At 37.6% G+C, this 25,340-nt stretch overlaps 1 protein-coding gene across 1 annotated transcript in view; it reads right to left on the minus strand.

Moving 5' to 3' along the window:
- Positions 1–2,224: 2,224 nt before the first annotated feature.
- Positions 2,225–25,340, minus strand: part of LOC140756492 (facilitated trehalose transporter Tret1) — a 28,121-nt gene continuing 5,005 nt past the window's right edge. The window contains exons 2-8 of the mRNA XM_073092004.1: positions 21,271–21,500; positions 15,343–15,512; positions 12,070–12,223; positions 11,459–11,591; positions 5,983–6,212; positions 4,968–5,162; positions 2,225–3,973 (exon numbers count right to left, since the gene is read on the minus strand). Of these exons, the coding sequence (XP_072948105.1) occupies positions 3,713–3,973; positions 4,968–5,162; positions 5,983–6,212; positions 11,459–11,591; positions 12,070–12,223; positions 15,343–15,512; positions 21,271–21,500 (1,373 nt within the window). The 3' untranslated portion in view covers positions 2,225–3,712. The remainder of the gene's footprint in view (positions 3,974–4,967; positions 5,163–5,982; positions 6,213–11,458; positions 11,592–12,069; positions 12,224–15,342; positions 15,513–21,270; positions 21,501–25,340) is intronic.

Raw genomic sequence — 25,340 nt, forward strand, 5'->3', positions numbered from 1 at the left:
CTATTTCTACCTAATAACAGCAGTGTTAGGCGCTGCTGTATTCCGTTTTGAAGAGTGTGGTAAGGGAGACAGACTTTTCCGAGGCGTTCCAGCTTAGTTCTCTGGGGTAGCGGCGCATCTGTGGCCGACCTCAGGTAGGAATATCTTATCCTATCTGAGGTTGGTTACAGTTGTCCATGGGCGGCAGTAGCCACTTACCATCAGGTGGACTGCAAGCTCGTCTGCTACTCCTATATTGTAAAAAAAAGAAAAATAAAACCCTTAGTAGATTGTATGCTCGCTTGCTACTTTTTAAAAAACCTAAAAATAAATGCCTGCTATCTTTGCCAATAAAGCCATCTCGTAGATATTACAAAACCTAAAATCTATGAGAAACACCGCGAGATTAATAATAGTTGATATTTTACACTTACAAATTGCAATGAATGTTTCGGTAAAACCAATTACTATGTGAGAAGTAAACGTCACGTAAATCATTGCGGTTCGTTTAATCCGCCCACAACCTACCTACGTTACTTGCTAAGTAACAAATGTAGGCGTTTGTTTAAACTTTGTAGTTAGGTAAATAAATGAACTGCGTGCATGGTTTTTAAAGTTTAATCGAAACTCTATATGATTTTTGAATAAAGTAAATTTTAAAACACTGTCTAGATATTTTTGCCGTCCCGAGGATTCGTGGTATTCCAAGTCAGATAGGTAGTTCAAATTTAAAATAAATCATTAACCTATTAAAAAGCAAAAAAACATGTTTTCATTAATGTATTTTAATTTTTACAATGTCACGGAGATAGACTTTTGATATAAATTTTAGCCCTTCTCTATATAAATTTAAATCCAGCTTAATAGCGCCTGATATACTTCGTAGAGCAAACTGTGCATTTCTTTCTACGAGTATCATACTTCAGTCTCACAAAATTTACTTAGTACAAAAGTTCAAGTTTTCTTACTGTCCCATTGCAAGTTCTATCTTTAATCCAGGGATGAGGTCATAGTAAACTTGATGGATCAAGTGCCCAAGTTGGATTGATTGATTTCACGCACCTTTGGATGAAAGATTTTACGATTACCTATACCGAACGTAACCTTATCTACAGATGGAAAATAGTTACCCTCTCCTATCTCCTATATATTAGTAAAGATTACTCACTACTAACAAGAAAATGTACCCAGTTTTGAGAATTGAAATAGTTGCGTAAAAAAGTTTTGCCACGTCTCCGTGCTAAAATGTCCCTAAAATATTTGAAATAAATATTTATTTATTATGTAAATTACGCAGTATTAGCTATTTATTTGTAAATTTTCTAAAATTATTTTATTTGTCAAGAATTCAAAAAAAGAACTTACTAATAAGCCGTTTGTGGCTTCATTCAATTTCAAGGCGGCGAAGTATCTTTACTAATCTATGTCTCCTATAGACATAAATGCAACACCAAAGGGGTAAAGGTAGCCCTTTTGCATTTTTTGCACCCTTTTTTTAAAGTCCCAATGCTCAAATATCTCTGCATTTAGTATTGAGGAACAATTAATGTAAGCAAAATGTAAATTATTATAATTAGTAATATACGTATTATATTTCGTTAAAAATACATTTATATCACGGCGTGCGTAAATTGACGTTTTACGCACGCTTCGCGTGCGCAAAACCCCCATTTCCGACCCCGTAATATAAAATTTTATACAACACGCGGACGAAAAATGTTTTTCTGACAAGTGTGAGTTTGCAGGCCGAGCCGCAGGCGAGGACTGCAATCACACGAGAAAAAAATTTTTCGTCCTCGTATCGTAATGTACTATTTTTTATTATTTTGAAATTAACTACGAATGTTCAATGTTCATCTTTAACTTATTATGCTTCATTGTAAAGTTAATTCTTAAATAAGTTTTGTATAATTAAAACTCTTTCCTTCATTGTAATAATTTTATTTCTATATTTTTCTCACTATATACAGAATATGTTTAAGCAATATTTTTATTTTACATTTAAAATTTAAAATTACATTTAAATATAGATTGACTCGAACTACTTATTTTATAAATAGCAAAATAATGATGCAGCTTACGAATAGGTACTGCAGTCTTTTAAATTCAATAATTACATTTAAATAAAGTACAATATGCCATAATTACATTTCAATTTCAATAAATATTAATTATAATTTATTTTAAAATGTTCTAAATTATTTTAAAATTATTATTTATAAAATTACTTTTTTTAAATTGTAACAATATTTAAAATTTTAAATCATAATACACATTTACAAATCTTATTGTTTTTTTAATAAAACTTATTTTAAAGTTCATGCAAATATTTTTTAAACATCGTCATATGATAATAATATCGTTGAAATTTATATATAAACCACTGTTGGTCTGTCTGTGTTTTTGCCTATTTAGCACTTAATTACAAACTAAACAGTTTGTACTGATTTCGATATTACATATATTTATTTGATGTATTTACATACAAGTATAATCATGTGGATATATTAAATTTTGCAAATTATATCTGAAACTAACTAACTGGTGATAAGGGTTGTTCCACCCTTGGTGCATGAGGTGCACGGTGCCTGAATAAAATATATTCAAAATATACACTCTCTTTTTTGTGAATTAAAAGAAATGTTTTTTTTTTCTTTTCAAAATAAGCAAAATGTATACACAGCTGTGCTTCACAATTAAGATATGATATAGTATTTCAAAGCTAATCTTTTGCCAAATTTAAATAAATAAAGTTAAGTACATACTTAAAACCTGATGAAGCCTTAAAATTAAACATTTTTTATACTTATTAATCATTCAGATATCGTAAAAGGCGGTACAATAGGTCATCATTGCAAGCCATATAAATGCCTCAAAATATTTTTTTAAAATGTTTAAAATATGTTCTGGATAATACAAATTTATGTGATCTTGGTGTTCCTTATACGACGTAAGTGAATAATATTAGGAAATAGCAATATTTAGATTCGTCCAAAACTGCAATATTATGCAGATTCGTCCTAAATTTGAATGATGACAATTCTCGCTAGGGGCCAAATATTGGAATATAGTGTGTCTTTGAAATATATCTAACTATTCCGTCGTTTAAAATAGGATTGTATTCTATTTGCTTGTCAATGAGCGCCTGCGTACTTACAATATCAATAAAACATTTATGCAACATTAGGCAAGGAGTTAAAATAGTTGATTCTAAGATCAAAGATCTGATTTTATGTTACACTTTACAGAAAATAAATATTAAGAACTGTGTTTTATAGTCTGCGTAAAACTAGTCCGTTCTGAATATAGAAATGAATCGCGTCATAGCAAATTGTATGACTACACCTGCTCGCAACAACTTCAGAGCGGACAAGCAGTTTGGACGAATAGTTTATTGTTATATACGTGGTTACTTTTGTTCTCTTAACTGTGGTAAATAAGGAAAAAAAAAACAGAAACTTTATTATAATGTCAACTTAAATTACCTACTTATGAATACTCAAAATTTAAGTGTATTATTATTGCACAGTACACACTGTACAGACACCCAAATATATTTAAAACTGATCGGCCATGTATAAGGCTTTGTAAATATCCTCACGTTTGAGGCATTTAATGCCACGCAATGATCACCTACAACTAAATACCATAATAAAACTAACCGACATTCATTTTTAACAATCCTTACCTATATATTACACATTCATTTACACTATACATAACATTTATTCGACTACGGCACCGATCTCGTTTGCTCATCTTTGTCCTTCTGTTCTTTATTCGATAGTTTCTCGTATATCTCTTCGACAGTCTTATGCCTCGTTTCGGGGAAGGATACAACAGTGTAGAAACAAGCACTGAAGCACACTATAGCGAAGAATAGGAATGTCCAATGAATGCTGATGAGCTCGCAGATCTTGGTGAACCACTTCATTTGGACGAAGTTGCTTAGCTTCGCGCAAATGTTGGCGAAAGACGAAACTGTTCCTCGTAGCTGCAAGATTAAATAATTGTGAAAATTAATGAGATTAAAATAAAATGGTGTATACAAAGAATTTTTTTTAGTGCCCACAAACCAAAAGAAAATAAAGTCGACAAGTCTTAAAAAATATAGAGCTAAAGTGAAAGTAGCCTATGTCGGAATTTCTAATTTGATACTCTGGCATTTCTTTGCAACTTATTTGAATATTCTAGTATTATAGTAGTGGTACAGGGCGTATCTCCATATAAACAGCTTAAGGAGGTTTTTAACGACGAAATTGATAATAAACGACGATTAAATTGATAATACCACAAAGCTAGGATCGTCTTTGAAACCTGACAATTTGCATAAGAATGTAGTACTCATCAAAGAACGATCTTTATAAGTTTTATTGATGTGAAACATCTATAGCCGCACGTAAAACCGATGTGTGTGGCGTCACCGGTGTGGCGACGCGTCGCCATGCACAAAAATCGTAATATTTTATTTTATCATTATGACATATTTAGTTCCTATCACAATATGTTCTTTTCTGCATATTACTTTTACAAAATAATGTCCATGTTTCACATCTGCCAGGCGTCCCGTGACGGCTCACATTGTTTTTTATGTAAAAAGCTCAAATTGATGACCCATGTGAAGTCAGTATGGTAACCGTTGTACCATACTTAAGTAACGTGTACGGCATTCCAGCTTAAAATTTGGTCAACCAAACATTTTAGTGATAAATCAATTTCTGTTCTAGATCTCAAATTTTGGTGGTCAATTTTTATTTATTTAATTTTATTACAAAATCCACAGCTCTTAAAATCACACAAATACATTTCTTATATAGTATTTCCTACCCATTAGTATTCCCATTTAATTTATTAAGCCCGCTCCACATTCTCGCGAGAATCTTGCGAATATCTCGAGAACGCGAGGAAACCCCGTTTCGTAGAGGCTCCATTCTCGTTTCTCGTGCTTTTCTCGCGAGAATGTGGAGCGGGCTTTAAGGCCAACTCACCTGAAACGTAAACAAGTCCGTGATAATAATATACGATATGGGTTGAAAGCCGGCCGCGTCAGCGAAGATGCACACACACATCGCGAGCACCGGCAGCCAGCCCGGCAGCCACGCGCCCGCGCCCGCCAGGTAGAACCAGCCCGACAGGACCAGCATACCGAGACCCATCGCGAACGATGTGGTGACAAGGAGCAGCTGGAAATGATTGGGGTCTTTGTAAACTGGTTAAGGAAATTATGACGTCATAACTTATTATAAACGTGTCATTAGAAACAGCTATAATTGATTCAGATTCTTGTAGATTAGATAGAAGAATTACGGAATTATGACGTCATAACTTATTATAAAAAGTCACTAAAAACGACTGAAATAGAATTGGGTACTAGTAGAGTGGAAATGAAATTATGACGTCATAACTTATTAGCAAAACAAACAGTGCACACAAATCCGTACTAATAATATTCGATATGGGTAGAAAGCCGGCAGCCACGCGCCCGCGCCCGCCAGAGATAGGACCAGCATGCCGAGACCCATCGCGAATGATGTCGTTACTAGGAGCAGCTGGAATTGATTGGGGTCTTTGTAAACTGGTTAAGGAAATTATGACGTCATAGGTGATTATAAAAAAGTCACTGAAAACGGCTGGAATTGATTGACGTTCTTGTAGAGTGGAGAGTGGAAACGAAATGTGATATCATAACTTATAAAGAAATAAATTGATGCGGATTGCCAAGTAATAGTTTGTTTTTATTATAAAGATCTTTTCATTAAGTTGGAAAATGTTCGTCCAATATGGCAATCATTAAAATATGTTTCGTCAAATGTTTCGTTCAAAGGTAATTTATGGATCTGTGGATGCTCCGATCCACCACCCTCGAAAATGAGTCAATGATTTTAGTATTGCATTAATTTATGAACATTCGTCCAAAACTACAATTAAAAGGATGAAATTAAAATACCTTTTGAAGGTTTCCCCCTCGTAAAGAAAAAAAGAGATCTAATCTTCACAACTTACTTTTCGTCCAGTCTTCTCAACGATACAGGTGGCGACGATGGATCCCAGAAGCTGGACCAGGCCTATCATCATGACCTGCTTGTTGGGGCTGAGCTTCAGGCTGATGGATTCTGAAGCCTTCTCGAAGACGAAGCTGGCGTAGATCAGCACGATCAGGTAACCGTCGAACTGCTGTGTGATCTTGATGACTAACGTGATGATGAAGGCTTTGAAGGTTGGCTTGTCTTGTACTGGAAATTTGTGAAATTTTATATTTTTTAAGATTGTAGAAAATATAAAGCTGGCGATGCATTGGAGACTCCTCTGGTGTTGGAAATGTTCATAGGCGACGTTGACTAATTTCCATCAGGTAGCACGTCTGCTTTAACGTTAGGCTCAAATATAAAAAAAATGAAATTTCAGTCCACATGACGCTTTTTTTATAATACAGGAGTAGCAGACGAGCATGCAGTGCACCTGATGGTAAGTGACTACTGCCGCCCATGGACATCTGTAATCGTCCCCAGATAGGATTATTTTCGTACCTGAGGTCGGCTATAGATACGCCGCTACCCCTGAGGACTAAGCTGGAACGCCTCGGAAAAGTATGCCACACCAGAACACAGGAGCTTAACACAACTGTTACTCCCATATTACTGGCGAAATCCATATAAAACAGGTTCTCTCTGAAGTAAATGTGTTGCCAATGAGCTTGTAGCGTTGAAGTGTAGTTCTCTCTCAAATGTGTTGCAAAGGTGTTGCTAAGGACTGAGATGATCATTCATACGTAAGTCAATCTATACGTAATATTATAAAGAGGAAAACTTTGTTTGTTTGTTTCATTGTAATGAATAGGCTCGAAAACTACTGGACCGATTTTAAAAATTCTTTCACCATTCGAAAGCTACATTATCCACGAGTAACATAGGCTATATTTTATATGAAATATATTTGATAAATAGATTTTGGGGCGGTACACAGTTTGCCGGGTCAGCTAGTATGTAATATTTTAGCAAGATGGTAATTGGTGGTGGATGGTTTAAAATTGTATAGTTTGAAGTAGTTGTCAAATCGATCTTCAAGTCAAGTCAAAAACGATCTTTCGTATTTTTCGATCTTTACTATTGGATTCATTATTAATAACGGACACTAGACCAATAATACAATATCTTACATAACAAGACCATTATGACGTAAATACCGCTTGAAACATTTGCATATGCTTTGCATACGTTGTCATGCAAGTGCATTTTTATCTCAATGTCGTGCAAAAGATACTATCTGATATACTATATAACCTACCTACTAGCATTTGCCTAATTGATATCGATATACATTATTAATTTAAAATTTTATACATATAATTGAATGACGCATGGCTTTGCGAATCGTGCGGATTATACCTGATCTACAAAGTTGTGTGTGATCTAAAAATGTTGGGTGTGGTCACGTGGTGGATGGGCCACCGTTAGTGTAATTTTTTTTAATATTGGAGAAGCAAAACATGCAGCTCACATGATTATAATGGCTTCTGCTGCCTATGGGCATCTGCAATCAACCCCAGATAGGGTTAGTAACCTACTCGACGTCGGCTACTACTGAGGACTAAGTTAGAACGCCTCGGAAAAGTATGTCTCTCTTACCACACCCTTCAAACCAGAACACAGCAGCGTTTAACACTGCTGTTATGAGACAGGAATAGGTGTGGCGGTGGTGCCGCCGGCCGGAGTCGAACCACAAAGGGTTCGACCTTATTTCGAACGAAACGAAACCTTTAAACGGTATTCAAGAATTTAAAATAGACATCAAAACATACTCGGGACAAGATAATAACTGCCATTTTATGAGGTCGTATACGGTATCAGGTAGAAGCTGCTTATTATTGTAAAACGATATAAGCTGCATTTATATCAGATATGTAAAGTGAAACGATCTGTGATACACATTTTAGGCAGAAAATGTAATAATATCATTTTATACAAAGTGTATGATAAACGCATTTATTTTTATCTTCTGTAAAAGTTGACTAATTGTATAGAAAAGTATTACTTTGTAAGACACATGTTCAGTATCTGTAAATATAAATGGGTCTTAATAATTAATTAGAAAAATACAAAATACATAATTGGTCAACTACGAGTCGAACATACCCACAGAGTGTTCCGTACTTTCGTGCCACCATTTTTTTTATTTGTTAATTTTGTTATAATGTTAACTGACTTACTATTACGTTTCAACATTTAGTTTGATAAAAGTCACAAAGTACCGGTTCCTTGTATCAAAACCTCATTTTATAACTTTTTTAGTATTCGTTTTAAAGCGAGCATTGTAATACATACTGTAAATTTTAACTATCTATAACGGTTCAAGAGAGAGCCCTGTGAGAGACGGACAGATAGCGGAGTCTGAGTAATAAAGTAACTTGTTCCATTTTTATCCTTTGAGTACGGATCGCTAAAAACAGTCCACAAAGTAGCATACGGACAAATTTGCACAGAAGTAAATCCTACTACAGTGTATGTAGGTACAATTTTATTTATTTATTTACTAAATTCACAGCTTTATTTATGGTATCTTAATGTTAAAGTAATAGCCAAAAATGCATTTACATTTTAAGTTATAGATATAGTCACTAAATACGCGCGTGTGTGTGCGTGCTTCTGAATGTGTTTGTACGTGTTTTACAGAAGGAGTTTGTTTTATAATATAGTTTATCAGACGAGCATGCAGTCCACCTGATGGTAAGTGCCTACTGCCGGCCATGGACATCTCTAATCTATTATATAAAAATAAGTCGGGTTTTCCTTCCTGACGCTATAACTCCAGAACGCACGAACCGATTTCCACAGTTTTGCATTCGTTGAAAAGGTCTTGGGCCCCGTGAGGTTTATAGCAAAAAAAATCAGGAAAAAATTCAAGAGAGAAGTAGGAAAACAAGAAAAACCATTTTTCACATACAGCGCCATCTCTGATACATAGCATGTACTACAACGGCGCCAGTACGTGATGTGTGAGTATCCCTCACAAAAATAAGTACGTTTCATTTTAAGTAGATGGCGCCGGTGCGTGATACATTGTTTGACAGCTACTCATTGTACTCTGCTCAGTTAATTTCATGTGACATTTATTATTATCCCCACGTTCTTTCAAACGCTAAGAGTTCAATTGGAAACCATCAAATCAATCACGCGTATTGTGCAAATTTTTATTCAACTTCAACAGCAGGCATATTTGTCCTTAAGATGGTAAGTTGAACTGTGTAAATTATGTGGATCGTGCATTAGAGGTTAAATTCACCGGTCTTTCCATAGTCCAATATGCCGAGAGGACGAATGCGAACATCGGCCGCCGCACAAGACATGCAAGCCAGCAACAAGTGTATTCGCAGAACTTAAGCGAAGAAAGACAAAATATAATAAGAGAAAAAGCCCGATAGAGACAACGCGTGAGCACACGAAGATCATTGGCATCATAGAATCGCTTGGCATTCCAATATGATCCCACTGCGAACTACAGTGATGATGACAATTTAGATATTGGACCAATGACGACTGTATGCCGATATTGCAATGCATTAAAGTTCAAAGGAGAAACGGCTGGATTGTGCTGCGCAAGTGGAAAAGTCAAACTGGGTCCATTACTTACACCACCACAGCCACTGAAACCATTGTTCGATGGAACTAATCCCGATTCCAACCATTTTCTTCAACGCATCCTTGAATACAATAACTGCTTTCGCATGACTTCCTTTGGAGCTAATGTCATTCGAGAAGTCCGCTTCATGCCGACTTGCAAGGTAAAAGATACAACACACACAAGCAATCACTCACACCAATCAATCACACCAACACAATCAATTGCAACACATAACAACTACACATACACCACACACTACACCATCACACGAACAGAAGTCAAACCGTATTCTTCAAAAATAAATTAATTAATTATTCTATCTTAATTGTTTGCCATCACATATACAAGGACAAATATATCATTTGCATGGTTCGATGGTGCCAACACCAGATGAAACGCATCAATTTCTGCAAATATATTTCATTTCGTCGATGGTGGATCAGCTGAATGTGCGGTGCACATATACAGGGAACACAACAGTTAAAGAGACGAATTATTGAACAGTTGCAGTTGCATTTTTTCACGCTAATAACGCTATGGTTAATATGTTTAAAACAGCATTGGAACGAATGCAATCGGATACGCAAAAATTTGTCATAACAGCGGATCGTACCCCAATAGGCGAACATGTGCGAAGATTCAATGCACCCATGATGATGATGACGTTGATGACGTTGCTGCAATTATTGTTGGCGATCCAACTACATCACGAGACATTGTCGTTCAGCGAAGAAGCAATATCATGCATCGTGTAAACGAGACACATCGTTTGTACGATGTGTTCCAATATCCAATCATTTATTGGCAAGGGCAAATAAAGTTCAACTAAATTACACTTCATTTTTGTAATCGAAATGAATTCATTACTGTTGTGAAATGAAATAAAAATGTTCCTTTTCAAATATAAAACAAAAAAAAAACATCTTTTAATCCCAAATGAAATGTTACAAAAAAACGAAGCCATCTGGAGGCGAAACGGAGTTCGCCGGGTTTGCTAGTCAATATATAGATAGGATTAGATAATTTTACCGATATAGATACCGATTATAGATAGGATTAGATTAATTTTTTTTTTGTTTACGAGGGGGAAACCTTCAAAAGGTACCCGGTGGCCTTCCTTTACGTTGCCAAGAGGACTCCGGGATCTCCTACGGAACGCATCCGGAGTCCTCTGAACGCGTCGCCCCTTCGGGCTCCACCCAGGTAAGCTCCAGGACTCGCAACACCGTCTGGTGTTTACGACGGTATGCGACCACACACACCGCCGTCCTTCCCGGAGTTGCTAACCGGGCGGCTCGACCTCCCAATCTTGCCACCCGCAACCCCGGAAGCCCCCTTTTAGTCGCCTCTTACGACAGGCAGGGGATACCGTAGCCCTATTCTAGTCCCGGGACTACAGGGACACCGCGCCGGGAGGCGCTATCTGCGCCTTCGGCGCCTCCTTCTCCGCGCGGGATCGGCGCGCTCCCTGGCCCGTTCGGCGTCCTCCTTGGTGAGCATAACGCGCTCGCAGAATGCAACCACGCTATCCCACGCCTCGCCAGAACGGACCATTGCCGCGACGACAGCCTCCGCGGAGAGGTCTGGTCCTATCCGTTGCTCCAGGATCCGCTGCTCGGACTGCCACGCTGGACAGTGCTCGAGCGTGTGCTGCGCGGAATCCTGGGCATGCCCGCAGTGGTGGCACTGCGCTGTCGCTTCCCTGATTTTACCTAAGATCGGCCACAGATGCGCCGCTACCCCTGAGGACTAAGCTGAAACGCCTAAGAAAAGTATGTCTCCCTTACCTCACCCTTCAAACCAGAACACATCAGCGCTTAACACTGCTGTTATGAGGCAGAAATAGGTGTGTAGTTCTTACATATAATCCTCCAGACAGATTTAGGGTCGGCCTGGGTCTGCTTTTCCACCTTCACGATGCCGTCCATCTCCTGCTCTATCGACCTGTCCAGCACGCTCACGCCTCGCAGCCAAGCTAGTACTTCTTTTGCTTCCTGGAAAATGATAGCACCAAATATTAGCACCAATGTTTCCGAAACGGCGTTGGTGAAAAAAATACATATTATCATATTGTCATTCGTAAAAATATGCCTTTTACTTTAGTTTGTCATCATTACTTCCCACAATTTTTGCCCTGTATGCTTACAGGCGTGTTGCTATTGTGAATTAATATAGGATGTTCTTCTTTTTTAATGAATCTCCTTCGATTGCAGGCTAAAGAAATAGATTTTAAAAAAATCATGCCCGTTCAATTTAACTCGTCATTTCATTTAGCATTTTTCACTAATAATTATTTCAGTTCACTTTCGGATTTGGGCATGAAGGCCCTTTGGAAAAACTCACCTTGTATATTATCATAATTAGCTTTTTTCGTCAATTAAGTAGTTATTTCGCGGGCTCTCTTATGTTTATTAGATTACTTACTAATCAAAAAATGTTGAGCGTACAAATGTATTATCCGTTTAAACTCACCTCGACCTTCCCTTGCTTGACGAGGAACTCCGGCGTCTCCGGCATGACGAGGAATATGAAGAACACCACAGCGGGCACCAGCAGCCCGATCCACAGCATCGTGTTCACCTCCAGCACATCCGCTAACACGTAGCTGGTTAAGTAGCCGATATTTCTGAAAACAGCAAGTACTTTTCCAAATAAACGCTGTTTACCAACAAGCACTTAAGGTACCTCTATGATCATTAAAAAGCACTTTATAAAGAAGATTCTTTGTTTATCGTGTGAAATTTTTGGTACAAAAAAAGTTGGTAATGAACACATCTAAGATTGGATTGGATAGGGAATCCTAACGTATGCACATACCCATTACTGTCCTACTTATGAGCCCGGGTCTCCTCAGTATAATGTACTTAAAGAATAGTCCAAGACTGTACATAATGGAAACATGTATTTAATTCATGAATATTGAAAGATATCACACACCATTCTCAGCAAAGAAGAATTCCATTCTCAGGTAAGACAGATTGCTTAGGGATTATTATAATATAGAATTATCAAACAAAAACTAAAAGTAAGTACTAAAACATGGACAAATGGAGCTTCTGGACACATGAAGACCCGCGTGGCGGAGCGGTCACCATGCCGATGTGACGCGCAGAGGGACCCGGGTTCGATCCCCGGCCAGACAGATTTCTAAATGATGAATTTAGACTTCTGTTTCTGGGTCTGGGTGTTTGCGTATTTGTCTCTGTATGTGTCCATTGCACCAACGATATAGGGAATCCTAGTCTGGGGTTGTGAGTGTAAAAAGCGTTTTTTTTAATTTAATTCTACCAGTGAGGTGGAAATGCGTTGCTCCCCCTGAGGACTAAGTTCAAACACTATTTTCAGGTTAAAACGAAACTCGGCAGCGCGTAATTGCTGTTATAAGGCAGAAGTAAATAAATAAGGGTACATCGAAATAAAAATAGTTGATGACTATCTTTTTTTTTTTTTTTTTTTTTTTTTTTTTTTTTTTTTTTTTTTTTTTATAATATAAGAGTAGCAGACGAGCATGCAGTCCACCTGATGGTAAGTGGCTACTGCCGCCCATGGACATCTGTAATCAACCCCAGATAGGATTAGATATTCCTACCTGAGGTCGGCCACAGATGCGCCGCTACCCCTGAGGACTAAGCTGGAACGCCTCGGAAAAGTCTGTCTCCCTTACCACACCCTTCAAACCGGAACACAGCAGCGCTTAACACTGCTGTTATTAGGTTGAAATAGGTGTGGCGGTGGTGCCGCCGGAGTCGAACCACAAAGGGTTCTACCACCTTCAAAAATCTAAGGGTAGCATTGCATATGTTTTTTGGGCTTGGCACTACATCGGATCGAATGCCTGTAGGCGGCCGTAGCCATTTGTCTAATATATAAAATTCTCGTGTCACAGTTTTCGTTGCCATACTCCTCCGAAACGGCTTGACCGATTTTGATGAATTTTTTTGTGCTTATCCGGTATCTATGAGAATCGGCCAACATCTATTTTTCATCCCCCTAAATGGTAAGGGTTGTTCACCCTTAACATTTTTTCATTTATATGGCAACATGACGTTTGCCGGGTCAGCTAGTTATTATATAAAAAAATAAAATGATACAACTTCAAATTTAGAAACTCCGCAAGTTAAAAACACCGTTAAAAATAAAAACAAGGACTATAAAGTTGTAATTTTATTTCGCTATCAGGAAATAGGAAGTGATCTCAATGTTTCTGTAAAAACGGATCCGAGCTAACCTTGTCAAATTGTTTTTATTGTTAACTAAATATTGGAATCCTTATTCAAATAAAAATATTAATTAGGTTTTTATTCATTTTATTGATGCTTGTGATAAATAGGACATTCCTGTAATACAAATATAAGATAATTAGATTTTTTTTGTGTGAAAGTTCCGCTGACAACGTTTCATCTTTTAGTGACAGATAATAAATCGGTCAAGTGCAAACCAATTTCGCACACGGAGGGTTCCGTACTACCAATTTTTTATTTTTTTATTTTTAGTATTTGTTATCATAGCCGCTTACGTAATAGAAGTAAACGCATTGCAAAATTTGAACTGTCTACTTATTAATTACGGTTCAATAGATAAAGTAAAATACGCTGAAAAATAGCTGTTTCTTGTATGGGGGCCCCCGTTTATTTTTCAAGTTTTTTTATTTTTTTTAGTATTTATTGTAATAGTAGCCACTGTTATAACAACAAAAATCGGACTGCCTATCTATTACGGATCAAAAAATAGTGCCCTGTCACAAACGGACAGACAGGGGAGGCCTAATAATAGAGACTTTTATTTTTATTTTTTTCGTGCAGCTTTCTTTTTGGCTCGACTTGGCGTAGTCACTCCCGTGCTTCTAGATAAGGTACAGAATCCGCCGTGTGCAAGTATATGAATACGCAGTCTACCCATTTAGCATTCAATATGACGTAAGCAAGGGACAAAACTAACCAAAAACAACAGATTTGGAGAATATAAACCTTGGTGGTACGACCGTGTATTGAATCTTTTTCTATTATATTATTTCCGCAATCTTTATATATTATTCATATGCATGATTAGCATATTCTTGTATTTAGAATTGATAAAATCAAATTCGAATTGATTTGATGTTGTTTATGAAAGATTCTATAATGATATCTTTGATTATTTGACGTTTTAAAATTGGTAATTAGGAGATACCAGTATGGAATGAAGGGTATGAATACTATATGGTAGTGAAGGGTGTGACATAAAAAGTGTTCGACTCCGGCGGCACCACAGCCACAGGTATTTCTGTTTAATAACAGCAGTGTTAGGCGCTGCTGTGTTCTGGTTTGAAGGGTGTGGTAAGGCAGACATACTTTTGCCAGGCATTCCAGTTGAGTTCTCAGGGGTAGCGGCGCCTCTGTGGCTGACCTCAGGTAGGAATCTAATTTTATCTGGGGTAACAGATGTCCATGCGCGGCAGAAGCCACCTTCCATTAGGTATACTGTACACTTGTTTGAAACTCCTATCTTCTATACATATAAAAATGAATGTTTTTCTGTATGCCCTTCTAGAAACGTAAACTATACATTTGATCGTGTGATTATCTTTAGCAAAGTTGTTACGCATGAGCCCACTAAGGTTTCTGAGTTGGTCCGACCATTTTTAGACAGATGGCGCCACTACCAATCCTATCCAATGAAGGTACAAATTGCCAGTTATGTGTATGTCATATTCTTTTTTGAAAGGCGTCGCTGCGGACTCTACTAGTATTATATTAAAACACCTACCTGTTCAAAATAAGCAAAGACCCAAGCGCGCCACGCAGGTCTATGTCGCTGATCTCCTTGAGGTAGATGGGCAGCACGATGTAGCACGCGGAGCAGGGTATGCCCGCGATCGCCCGCGCCAGGATCAACGCCCACGGCTCTAGGCACATCAGCTTGATCTGCCAGTATATCTGGAAATACTCTTTATAGTTAAAATCATTATTTTTATTTTGGATTTCTTTGTTTATATTTGTTACACATAATCATTATCATCAACACATTATTGTCCCACTGCTGGTCACGGGTCTCCTCTCACTGCTGGTCACAGTCCACCGCGCTGGACAAGTGCGTATTGGTAGACTTCACATACCTTTGGAATTTTTTTTAAATCTCTCAGGTATGCAGGTTTCCTCACGATATTTTCCTTCACCGTTTAGCAAGTGATAATTAATTTCTAATACGCACATAACTATGAAAAATCGGAGATGAGATTGAGACTGCCTGGGATTTGAACCTCCGACCCCTCGATCGAGAGGTCGAGTTTCTTAACCACTACGCTTTTACTGCTTGGGTTATACAGAAATGTTCATTAGCCCACAAAATTAAATGTCCCAATTAAAATAAAAAATAAAAAGACGATCTAAATATACGGCAATAAAAGCCGAAAAAAGACTGTGTTTTAGATTTTTTTACCTAAATTAAGTGTATTATCAGGTCGTCGTCAACCCATTATTGTTCCACTACTGCTCTGCATGGGTCTCGAAGCTAAGAGTTTAGTCCAGACCATAGTTTTTTTTGAACTTTCAGGCGTACATGTTTCCTTTCTTACATTTTCCTGCTATCACCAAAGTAAAACATTATGAAGATTTTTTCCATCGAAGCCTAAACAAAAGCATTAGCCGACAGGAAGGAAGCCAGTGAACCTTTTTATCGTCGTTACAATTTTCCGAAGCCTATTTTAACGTAATCTTATAAAAAGGGAAATAGACGTTGATAATAGATCGCGAACGGAACCTTTTTTGTTTAACTTAACTTGTTAGGCGATAAAGGAATGTTTTTTGTTTGTTACAAGAAATGGAGGCTTGATCTTTCTTGTAAAATTTTTTGCACGTGAATATAATTGTAAGGAGAAATTTATTTTGGAACTAGTTCTAAACCTAGATTTGTTTGTATGCGCTTACACCCGTTAGTCAATGTATCCAATTTTTGCCTACTATTTTTTTTTTTTTTTTTATTTTATTTTATTCAAAAAATTGGTACACATAAGATACATTTAATTATAGTTTGCCAAACTGTACATACAGTTTGTTGGCAAAGTATATGCTCAGTTTCTATACACATGTTTTGTACCCCCTTATATTATAAATATAAATACTATACCAAAACAAAAAACAAAACAAAAAAATAGAAGAAAACAAAAAGAAAAAAAAAATGAAAATAAAGTAAATAAGTAATCTGAAATTAGACTAGAAATTGTGAAATCATGATGTTATACATATAGGACAAAAAACCCATAGGTTGATTAATATATTAATATTAGGTATTCGTGTCGTCAAGTGTTTATTTTTGTTTTTTGCTCAGCTGCGGAAGGTAATGAAATAATTATAGTAGGTATGTACTATGTACCTAATATGCAGGTATGTCTTAGTCCTTAGGGCGTCTTGTAGCCCAAACGGCTTAACGGATTTTAACACAATAGAGGTTTTTTTTTATAATATAGGAGTAGCAGACGAGCATGCAGTCCACCTGATGGTAAGTGGCTACTGCCCCCCATGGACATCTATTATCAACCCCAGATAGGATTAGATATTCCTTCCTGAGGTCGGCCACAGATGCGCCGCTACCCCTGAGGACTAAGCTGGAACGCCTCGGAAAAGTATGTCTCCCTTACCACACCCTTCAAAACGGAACACAGCAGCGCCTAACACTGCTGTTATTAGGCAGAGAGAGGTGTGGCGGTGGTGCCGCCTGCGTCGAACCACAAAGGGTTCTACCACCTTCAAATTGGTGTGGTTGGATTCGTCTAAATAGTTACTACATACATTCCTTACCTGTTCAGTGTATTTTTAAGCTGATTGCTTAAAAATACACTGAACAAGTAAGTAAGGTAAGTATTTGTTTTTATGACTAGTTCACGACCAAATTAAACGCAGTTCTTTGTTATTTAAGACTTATAGATTACATAAGTTATGGTTATTCCCACAAAAGCAACGGATCCTGTTTCTTACAAACTTTGTTCTCACGTACACTAGAGCGTAAAAAGTACAATTTACGTGTAATTACGTACCACATACGGTGATGTCACAGATGTTAATTACGTTTAGGCCAAGGACTTGAGATGTGCCATGATTGTAGTAATATACTAACTTAAACCATAACCGCTTTACCGCCACAGTTTTTAGGGTTCCGTACTCAAAGGGTAAAACGGAACCCTATTGCTAAACCTATGTCTGTCTAATTGGTAAGCCTTTGTCTGACCGTCTGTCCGTCTCTGTCTATCTCCTAAACCGTGACGTAACAGATAGACATTATTTTTTTACAATGTATCTATGTATACTTAATAGTGGCCGCTATAACAACAAAACAAAAATCAAAAAGTAAAAATAAATGCTAGTCACCACACAAGAAACCGCTATTTTTCAACGTTTTTCGCTTTACCTGTTGAATCGTAATGGGTAAACAGTTCAGTTTTGCTCAATGTACTTACTTTTAGGGCGGCTATGATAACAAATACTAAAAAAGTGTTGGTGGTACGGAACCCTTCAAGTGCGAGTTCTGCTCGCATTTGGTCAATTTTAAAAATATATAAGTTCCGTTAAAAAATATTAGAATTTAAGAAAAGAACAGTTATTTCGTATACAACCTTACATCGATTTTTGTTCACTATAATGTATACTATGAATATGTTATACATGCCGGAAACTACTTATAATATATTATGAACCACAGTTAGTTGTTTACGTAAATTCTCAACGCATCTGGAGCAGCTCCACAGCCTCCAAGGCTGTTGAATCCATTAATAAATAAACATAAATTAGTAATACTTACATAGACATATAAATATTTGGGTGTGTAACTTTACGACATACTAGTTATGTCCAGCGGTTTCACCCGCGTTAAAAAGAAACAGGGCCACAGCTAGTTCTAAAATATAAGTAGCCTTAGTTACTCCTTATTACATCAGCTACCTGCCAATAAAAGTCCCGTCAAAATCGGTGCAGACATTTCAGAGATTAGCCAGAACAAACAGACAGACAAAAATTGTAAAAAATGTTATTTTGGTGTATGTACCGATGTATATTCATATGCATGTAGTAAAAAGCGGTTATTTCAATATTAAAAACAGACACTCCAATATTATTTATATATATAGAGTATAGATGTTGGTAATGAATGGAGGCTATCTATCTAATGGTAAGTGGACACTGGTTTCAGTGGCGGACTAAGGTCGTCGGAGGCCCGGGCTGGAGAGTGGAATGGAGGCCCCCAGTGTAAAAAATTGATTTGATTTTACAAAATTACAAATATGTCGTAGTCTCGCCGATCGTATACGTATGATTTCGTGTCCTTTTTTGTTCGAACGGCCTTTTTTCTAACAACTGTGTTTGGGGCCCCCCAAGATCGAGGGCCCCCAGGATTGGTACAAGTCCTTTTTATCAGCGACAGTCAAGTATATATTGTTGGGGGTAAGTTAATTGTTGGGACATGGGAAAACAAGTATATACGTATAATTGTTGGGGCATGGGAAAAATTAAGTTATTACCAATAAGTCCTAAGCCTATCTGTATTATGTCAACTGTCATTAAACCGATATAGTACCTATCTAGTTTGAATCGAGATAAAAGTGTATGAAAATCTAATAATCTTTAATCGATCTATTCGATATTTTGCCTGTACTACCAAAAATGTCACATTTCAATATTTGAAAGTAAAATATAAGATAGATTGATTTTTAATACGGGGGTCAATCCATAATATCGATCTGCCGATTTGTCTGGGCTCCTTTTCAACGAGTACTCATCTTACAACTGTATCTTTTTATTATACCGGTTGAGTTCCCAAGAATTTTTCGACGCAGTACATACGCATTATCTATTTGTTCTGAATGTCACAAAAAGGTAATTTACTCTCAGGTATTTTAATATAAATTAATTACAATTATTAGTCGTTAAAACTTAAATTTTAATTGTGTTGTATGTTAAGTAGCTGCAGAAATGAATAATATATAGACATTTTACTAACATTTTTAATTAGTTCACGTTTTACTAATATATTTAGTGTACATTATGTTGGTGTTCAATAAATAAATAAAATAAAATAAACATCTATTATTATGATTAAAACTTTGAATGTTTCGGCTCCCAAAGATTGAAAATCGTCCATTTCTGCCTGCTAAGATTTCCTAATTTCGTCCTTTGGCAGCCAAAGATTACTTAGATAGATTATGTACGTCAGTTATCTCTGTCGGTCATGGATATGTAAAGGACCCCGAATACGAATAGTACAGGAAGCCCACATGAGATCGATTACATATGTATTTCTGCCACTTAGAAAGTACATTTGAAGGTGGTACAACCATTTGTAATTCGACTATGGAGGCACCACCACCACTCCGTTATCTGCCTAATAACAACAGTATTCTGCTCTGCTGTCTTCCAATTTGAAGGGCGCGAGTAAGAGATATTTATCCGAGGCTTTACAACTTAACAAAGCATCTGTGGCCGACCTCAGGTAGGACAGCTCATTCCTGATGTCCATGTGAGGCAGTAGCCACATTCCATAAGGTGGACTGTATGCAAGCTTGTTACTTCTATGTTAAGGCAAACATAGACACCGTTATAGTCCGCGCCAAACTGCTAGTCCGCTCTGAAGTTGTTACGACCAGGTGTACTCATACAATTTGCTATGGCGACGCGATTCTATTCTATGTTCAGAGCGGACTAGCAGTTTTACGCGGACTATACCTTATATTATGTAACAAAATATACCTTATATTATTAAGTACACGAAACACACCCTTCAAAACGGAACACAGCAGCGCCTAACACTGCTGTTATTAGGTAGAAATAGGTGTGGCGGTGGTGCCGCCGGAGTCGAACCACAAAGTGTTCTACCACCTTCAGTAGTGCCATAATACTAATTTCAAGTTAGAACTTTGTAAATATTAACTACTTTTTAGATAACTTCTAGACTTAAGAGTACCCAGTCATGCTCTACGGCCACTCAATCACAGATCAAAACAATCGCTATAGGTTATAATTAACTCAGAATCTATTAATTAATTATGACTGATCATTAAGTCGCTATTGAAATTAGTTTTTCGTCTTATTTTCCATTGTACTGTGTACTATTAGAACTTGATGAAAGTAATGAGTCTTTTTTTAAATAGTAAAATCGTGTAAAGAAAATGACAATTGCTTTAACGGTGAAGGAAAACATTGCGAGGAAACTCACATGTGAGTTGTCACTCGAAGGGCACGTCACTCGAAGGTGTGTAAAGTCTACCAATTCGCACTAGGTCAACGGTGGACTGTGGCATTATTCTTCTCATTCTGAGAGGAGACCCGTGCCCAGCGAGACAGTAACGGGTTGCTGGTGTGAATTAAATGATTATAATACTTACAATAAAAGCAGTGGTTAAGATACTCGGCCTCTCGATCGAGGTTCAAATCCCAGACACGCACCTCTATTCGAAATTATGTGCGTATTAGAAATTAATTATTACTTGTTAAAAAACGGCAAAGGAAAATATCGTGAGGAAACCTGCACACCTGATAGATTTATAAAAAAAAATGTCAAAGGTATTTGAAGTCTACCAATACGCACTTGGCCAGCGCGGTGGACTATGGCCTAATACTTCTCATTCTGAAAAGAGCGCCTAGTGCACCCGTGCCCAGCAGTGGGACAGTAGTGGGATGCTGTTGTGAATTAAATGATTATAATACTTACAATAAGCGACAGCGTAGTAGCCAACGTCATGACCTTCCTTCCATACTTGTCAGTGAGGTGTCCCATAGGAGCCCCGAAGATGATGGCAGTGATGTACGTCACTGACGCCGTCCAGGATATATCTGAGCTGGTGAAGGGTTCTGGAGACGGACCCTCGGTTGACTGCAGGACCGATATCATGGGGGATAGCCAGCCCTGCACCATGCCGAAGTTGAGGAGCGGTATTGTGACTGGAAGGAAAATGAGTTTTAATGTTTTTTTTTAAATAAATTAATCAATGTAATTATTGCATAATTAACATAATACCTTTTCTTTATAATTGATAGTATCAGACCTTGTTGGATTGTCATTGGTAACTTATTTATAGTATATCAAGTTGAAAAATATAAGAACGGAAAAATGGAGAATCCAAGTTTTTCATCAAGATATTTACGTTTTCCCTAAAAGGTTCTACCTCTTTGAACGATCGTTTTTCCTTTACAAAACTTGGATTATTTTGTTTAAGTATGTTTACATTACCACATTTTCAAACCAGAAGATAACATGCAATACTGCTGATTTAAGGCAGAACTAGGTATGGTTTAGCTATGCGTGTTACAGTAGATAAATAATTTTACAGGAAAACGCTGCTTTATCTAATCCAACTCAGATTGTGGTTCGACTCCGGCGGCACCACCGCCACACCTATTTCTACCTAATAACAGCAGTGTTAAGCGCTGCTGTGTTCCGGTTTGAAGGGTGTGGTAAGGGAGACAGCCTTTTCCGAGGCGTTCCAGCTTAGTCCTCAGGGGTAGCGGCGCATCTGTGGCCGACCTTAGGTAGGAATATCTAATCTTATCTGGGGTTGATTACAGATGTCCATGGGCGGCAGTAGCCACTTACCATCAGATGGGCTGCATGCTCGTCTGCTACTCCTTATTATAAAAAAAAAAAAAAGGTGGACTGCATGCTCGTCTGCTACTCTCATATTATAAAAAAAAAGGATCAGATCTATCCGATTTAATTTTTTGTAACCTACGACATCCACGAGAACAGAGTGAGTGGTTCTATCATAGCGTCCATATTTGACATTGACGAGAAAATTCTCCAAAATAGTATAATAATGTCATTGATCGTTATATTATTATTATTATGTATCGTTAATTTCAGACTATTTATTCTGCCCCTCCTTAGCAAAGCCAAAATGAAAATATTTAAGTAGGATAATCTTTTTGTGGTCAACCCATACTTTAGGCGGCACGAACTCATGTTACACCACTGCGATACCCCTTAACAAATATAGCTAGCCGATTTTATTCAATACACAGATCTCCACCACCTTTAAACATTATGGCATAACAAGACCACACCGAACAAAATTGGTACAATTATATGGTAATAGAAGTCATTTGTCATAATAATCAGCATTTGAGCAAATCGGAATTAAACCCGCGGTTCCATTCAGACGAAATGAGCGCTATGAGTGACTAAATACAGATAATTGAGCACAGATAATGAACTAACGCACGAACTGTGGATAAAGTGTGTTTTTTATAATATAAGAGTAGCAGACGAGCATACAGTCCACCTGATAGTAAGTGGGTACTGCCGCCCATGGATATCTGTAATCAACCCCAGATAGGATTAGATATTCCTACCTGTGCTCGGCCACAGATGCGCCGCTACCCCTGAGGACTAAGCTGGAACGCCTCGGAAAAGTCTGTCTCCCTTACCACACCCTTCAAACCGGAACATAGCAGCGCCTAACACTGCTGTTATTAGGTAGAAATAGGTGTGGCGTTGGTGCCGACGGAATCGAACCACAAAGGGTTCTACCACCTTCAAAAACCCGTGTTGTTGGATTCTAACTGGCTTACAGGTTTTTTTTTAAATATAGGTATAGAAATAGATAGACAAGGGTGTCTCTAGTCTACATGAATATGAAAAGAGTGAACAGAGGAGACGATGGTGCCAACTTGCGCGATAAATCGAGGTTCTATTTCTATTTTGTTGGTAGCTTTTGTTTCGAGACTGCAACCGGTGCAACTTCATACTGTAACTTTCGTGTGATGAATCTTAAAATTTCACTCTCATCATATTTTCATAATGCGCCTAAAGAAGTATAACTTCTACAAAAAACAAAGAGGATTGGAGTACGTCATGTGGTCGGCCACAATTGCTTTTTTTATAATATGAGAGTAGCAGACGGGCAGTCCATCTGATGGTAAGTGGCTACTGCCGCTCATGGCCATCTCCAATGCCAGACAAGACCAGATTCCCACCGAAGCTCGGCCACAGATGCGCCGCTACTCCTGAGGACTATGCTGGAATGCCTTGGAAAAGTCTCCCTTACCACTTTTCAACCCAGAACACAGAAGCGCTTAACACTGCTGTTATTAGGCAGAAATAGGTATGGCGGTAGTGCCGCCGGAGTCACATCACAGAGGGTTCTACCTTTGAAGCACATCCTGGGTATCCTACAAATGCATTACTCACCGTGATTACTAAGTTGAATATTTCAAGTATTTTTCTTTATGATTTCAAGAAATAAATAAACAACTTGACGAATAATACATTCTACCCTTTTATTATATGAAATGTGATCAGAGATACCATGACATACACAAATACAGAAACACAAAAACTGATTCACGGTAAAACTATAAAAGTAAAATATATGTTTATGAACCTTATTTTTTTTATGAACCTTATTTTTTAATTTGATACAATTTTATTAAAAAGTCCTGCTACATTCATTCCTTAAACTTATGCGCAATTACCAAGAATAGCTTTGGGAAGTAAACAAACATTGTTGATGTTCGGAAAAACCGCCTCAAGCCAGTTATGTTTTTGTTAATTTATTTTATAACGTGTTATTTGAGATTTCGGTTGCATCTTGTAACCTCTGCCTTTGATATAATTACAAGACGTCAGCTACACACGTCATTGAAATATCTGATTTGTGAAAATTAATTATTAATTGAAGGTGGTAGAACCCTTTGTGATTCGACTCCGGCGGCACCACCGCCACACCTATTTCTACCTAATAACAGCAGTGTTAGGCGCTGCTGTGTTCCGGTTTGAAGGGTGTGGTAAGGGAGACAGACTTTTCCGAGGCGTTCCAGCTTAGTCCTCAGGGGTAGCGGCGCATCTGTGGCCGAGCACAGGTAGGAATATTTAATCTTATCTGGTTGATTACAAATGTCCATTGGCGGCAGTAGCCACTTACCATCAGGTGGACTGCATGCTCGTCTGCTACTCCTATGTTATAAAAAAAAGGTACAATTAGACCATATCCATACATATTTAAAAAAATCACTACGTTTAAACGGTGAGGTATAAAAGTCCTAACAAAACAACACATAGATACATAGATGTCAATCTAAATTATTCCTTTTTATCTAGAATTAGCAAAGTACACACAATCCATTTGATACTAAGTGGGAAGTGCTGCTCGACAAATAATCAATCTCAGTTAGAATACTAAAAACCAGGTAAGCACTAACTGAAGTTAACCATAGATGCGTTGAACACATCAGCTCTTAATATCATAATTATCATCTCCAACCCATTATTGTCCCACTGCTATGCACGGGTCTCCTCTCAGAATGAGAAGGCTAAGGCTATGTCGCGCTGCCCAAGTGTGAATTCTTAGACTTTACATACCTTTGAAATCTTTAAGATATCTCAGGTTTCGCCACGATGTTTTTCTGCCGTTTAAGCAAGTGATAATTAATTTCTAATACGCACATAACTTTCAAAAATCTCAGGTGGCTGGGATATACCTCGGACCCCTTGTTCAAGAGGCCGAGTTTCTTAACCTCTAGGCAATCACTGGTCTTAACACTTTTGTTGTAAGGCAGAAATAGTTATGACGATAGTGCCTCTGTACTCGGACCTCGAAGGGTTCTACGACGACGAAGGGTCCTTCAGACTATGAACTAAGATGGTACCATCAAAGCACGAATTCCTTGACACCGAGAAAACAATCGTCATAGCGTACGAAGACCGTTAGTATATTAAAATGGGATAAATCCGCATAGAAAGTTTCTATCGAATATGATTAAAATTCCAACGCTTATAGAGTTTAG

The sequence above is a fragment of the Epargyreus clarus genome, unplaced genomic scaffold, assembly GCF_041222505.1.
Source record: "Epargyreus clarus isolate Ecla_fem2 unplaced genomic scaffold, WU_Ecla_fem_2.2 ptg000035l, whole genome shotgun sequence".
In the NCBI taxonomy this organism is placed as follows: domain Eukaryota; kingdom Metazoa; phylum Arthropoda; class Insecta; order Lepidoptera; family Hesperiidae; genus Epargyreus; species Epargyreus clarus.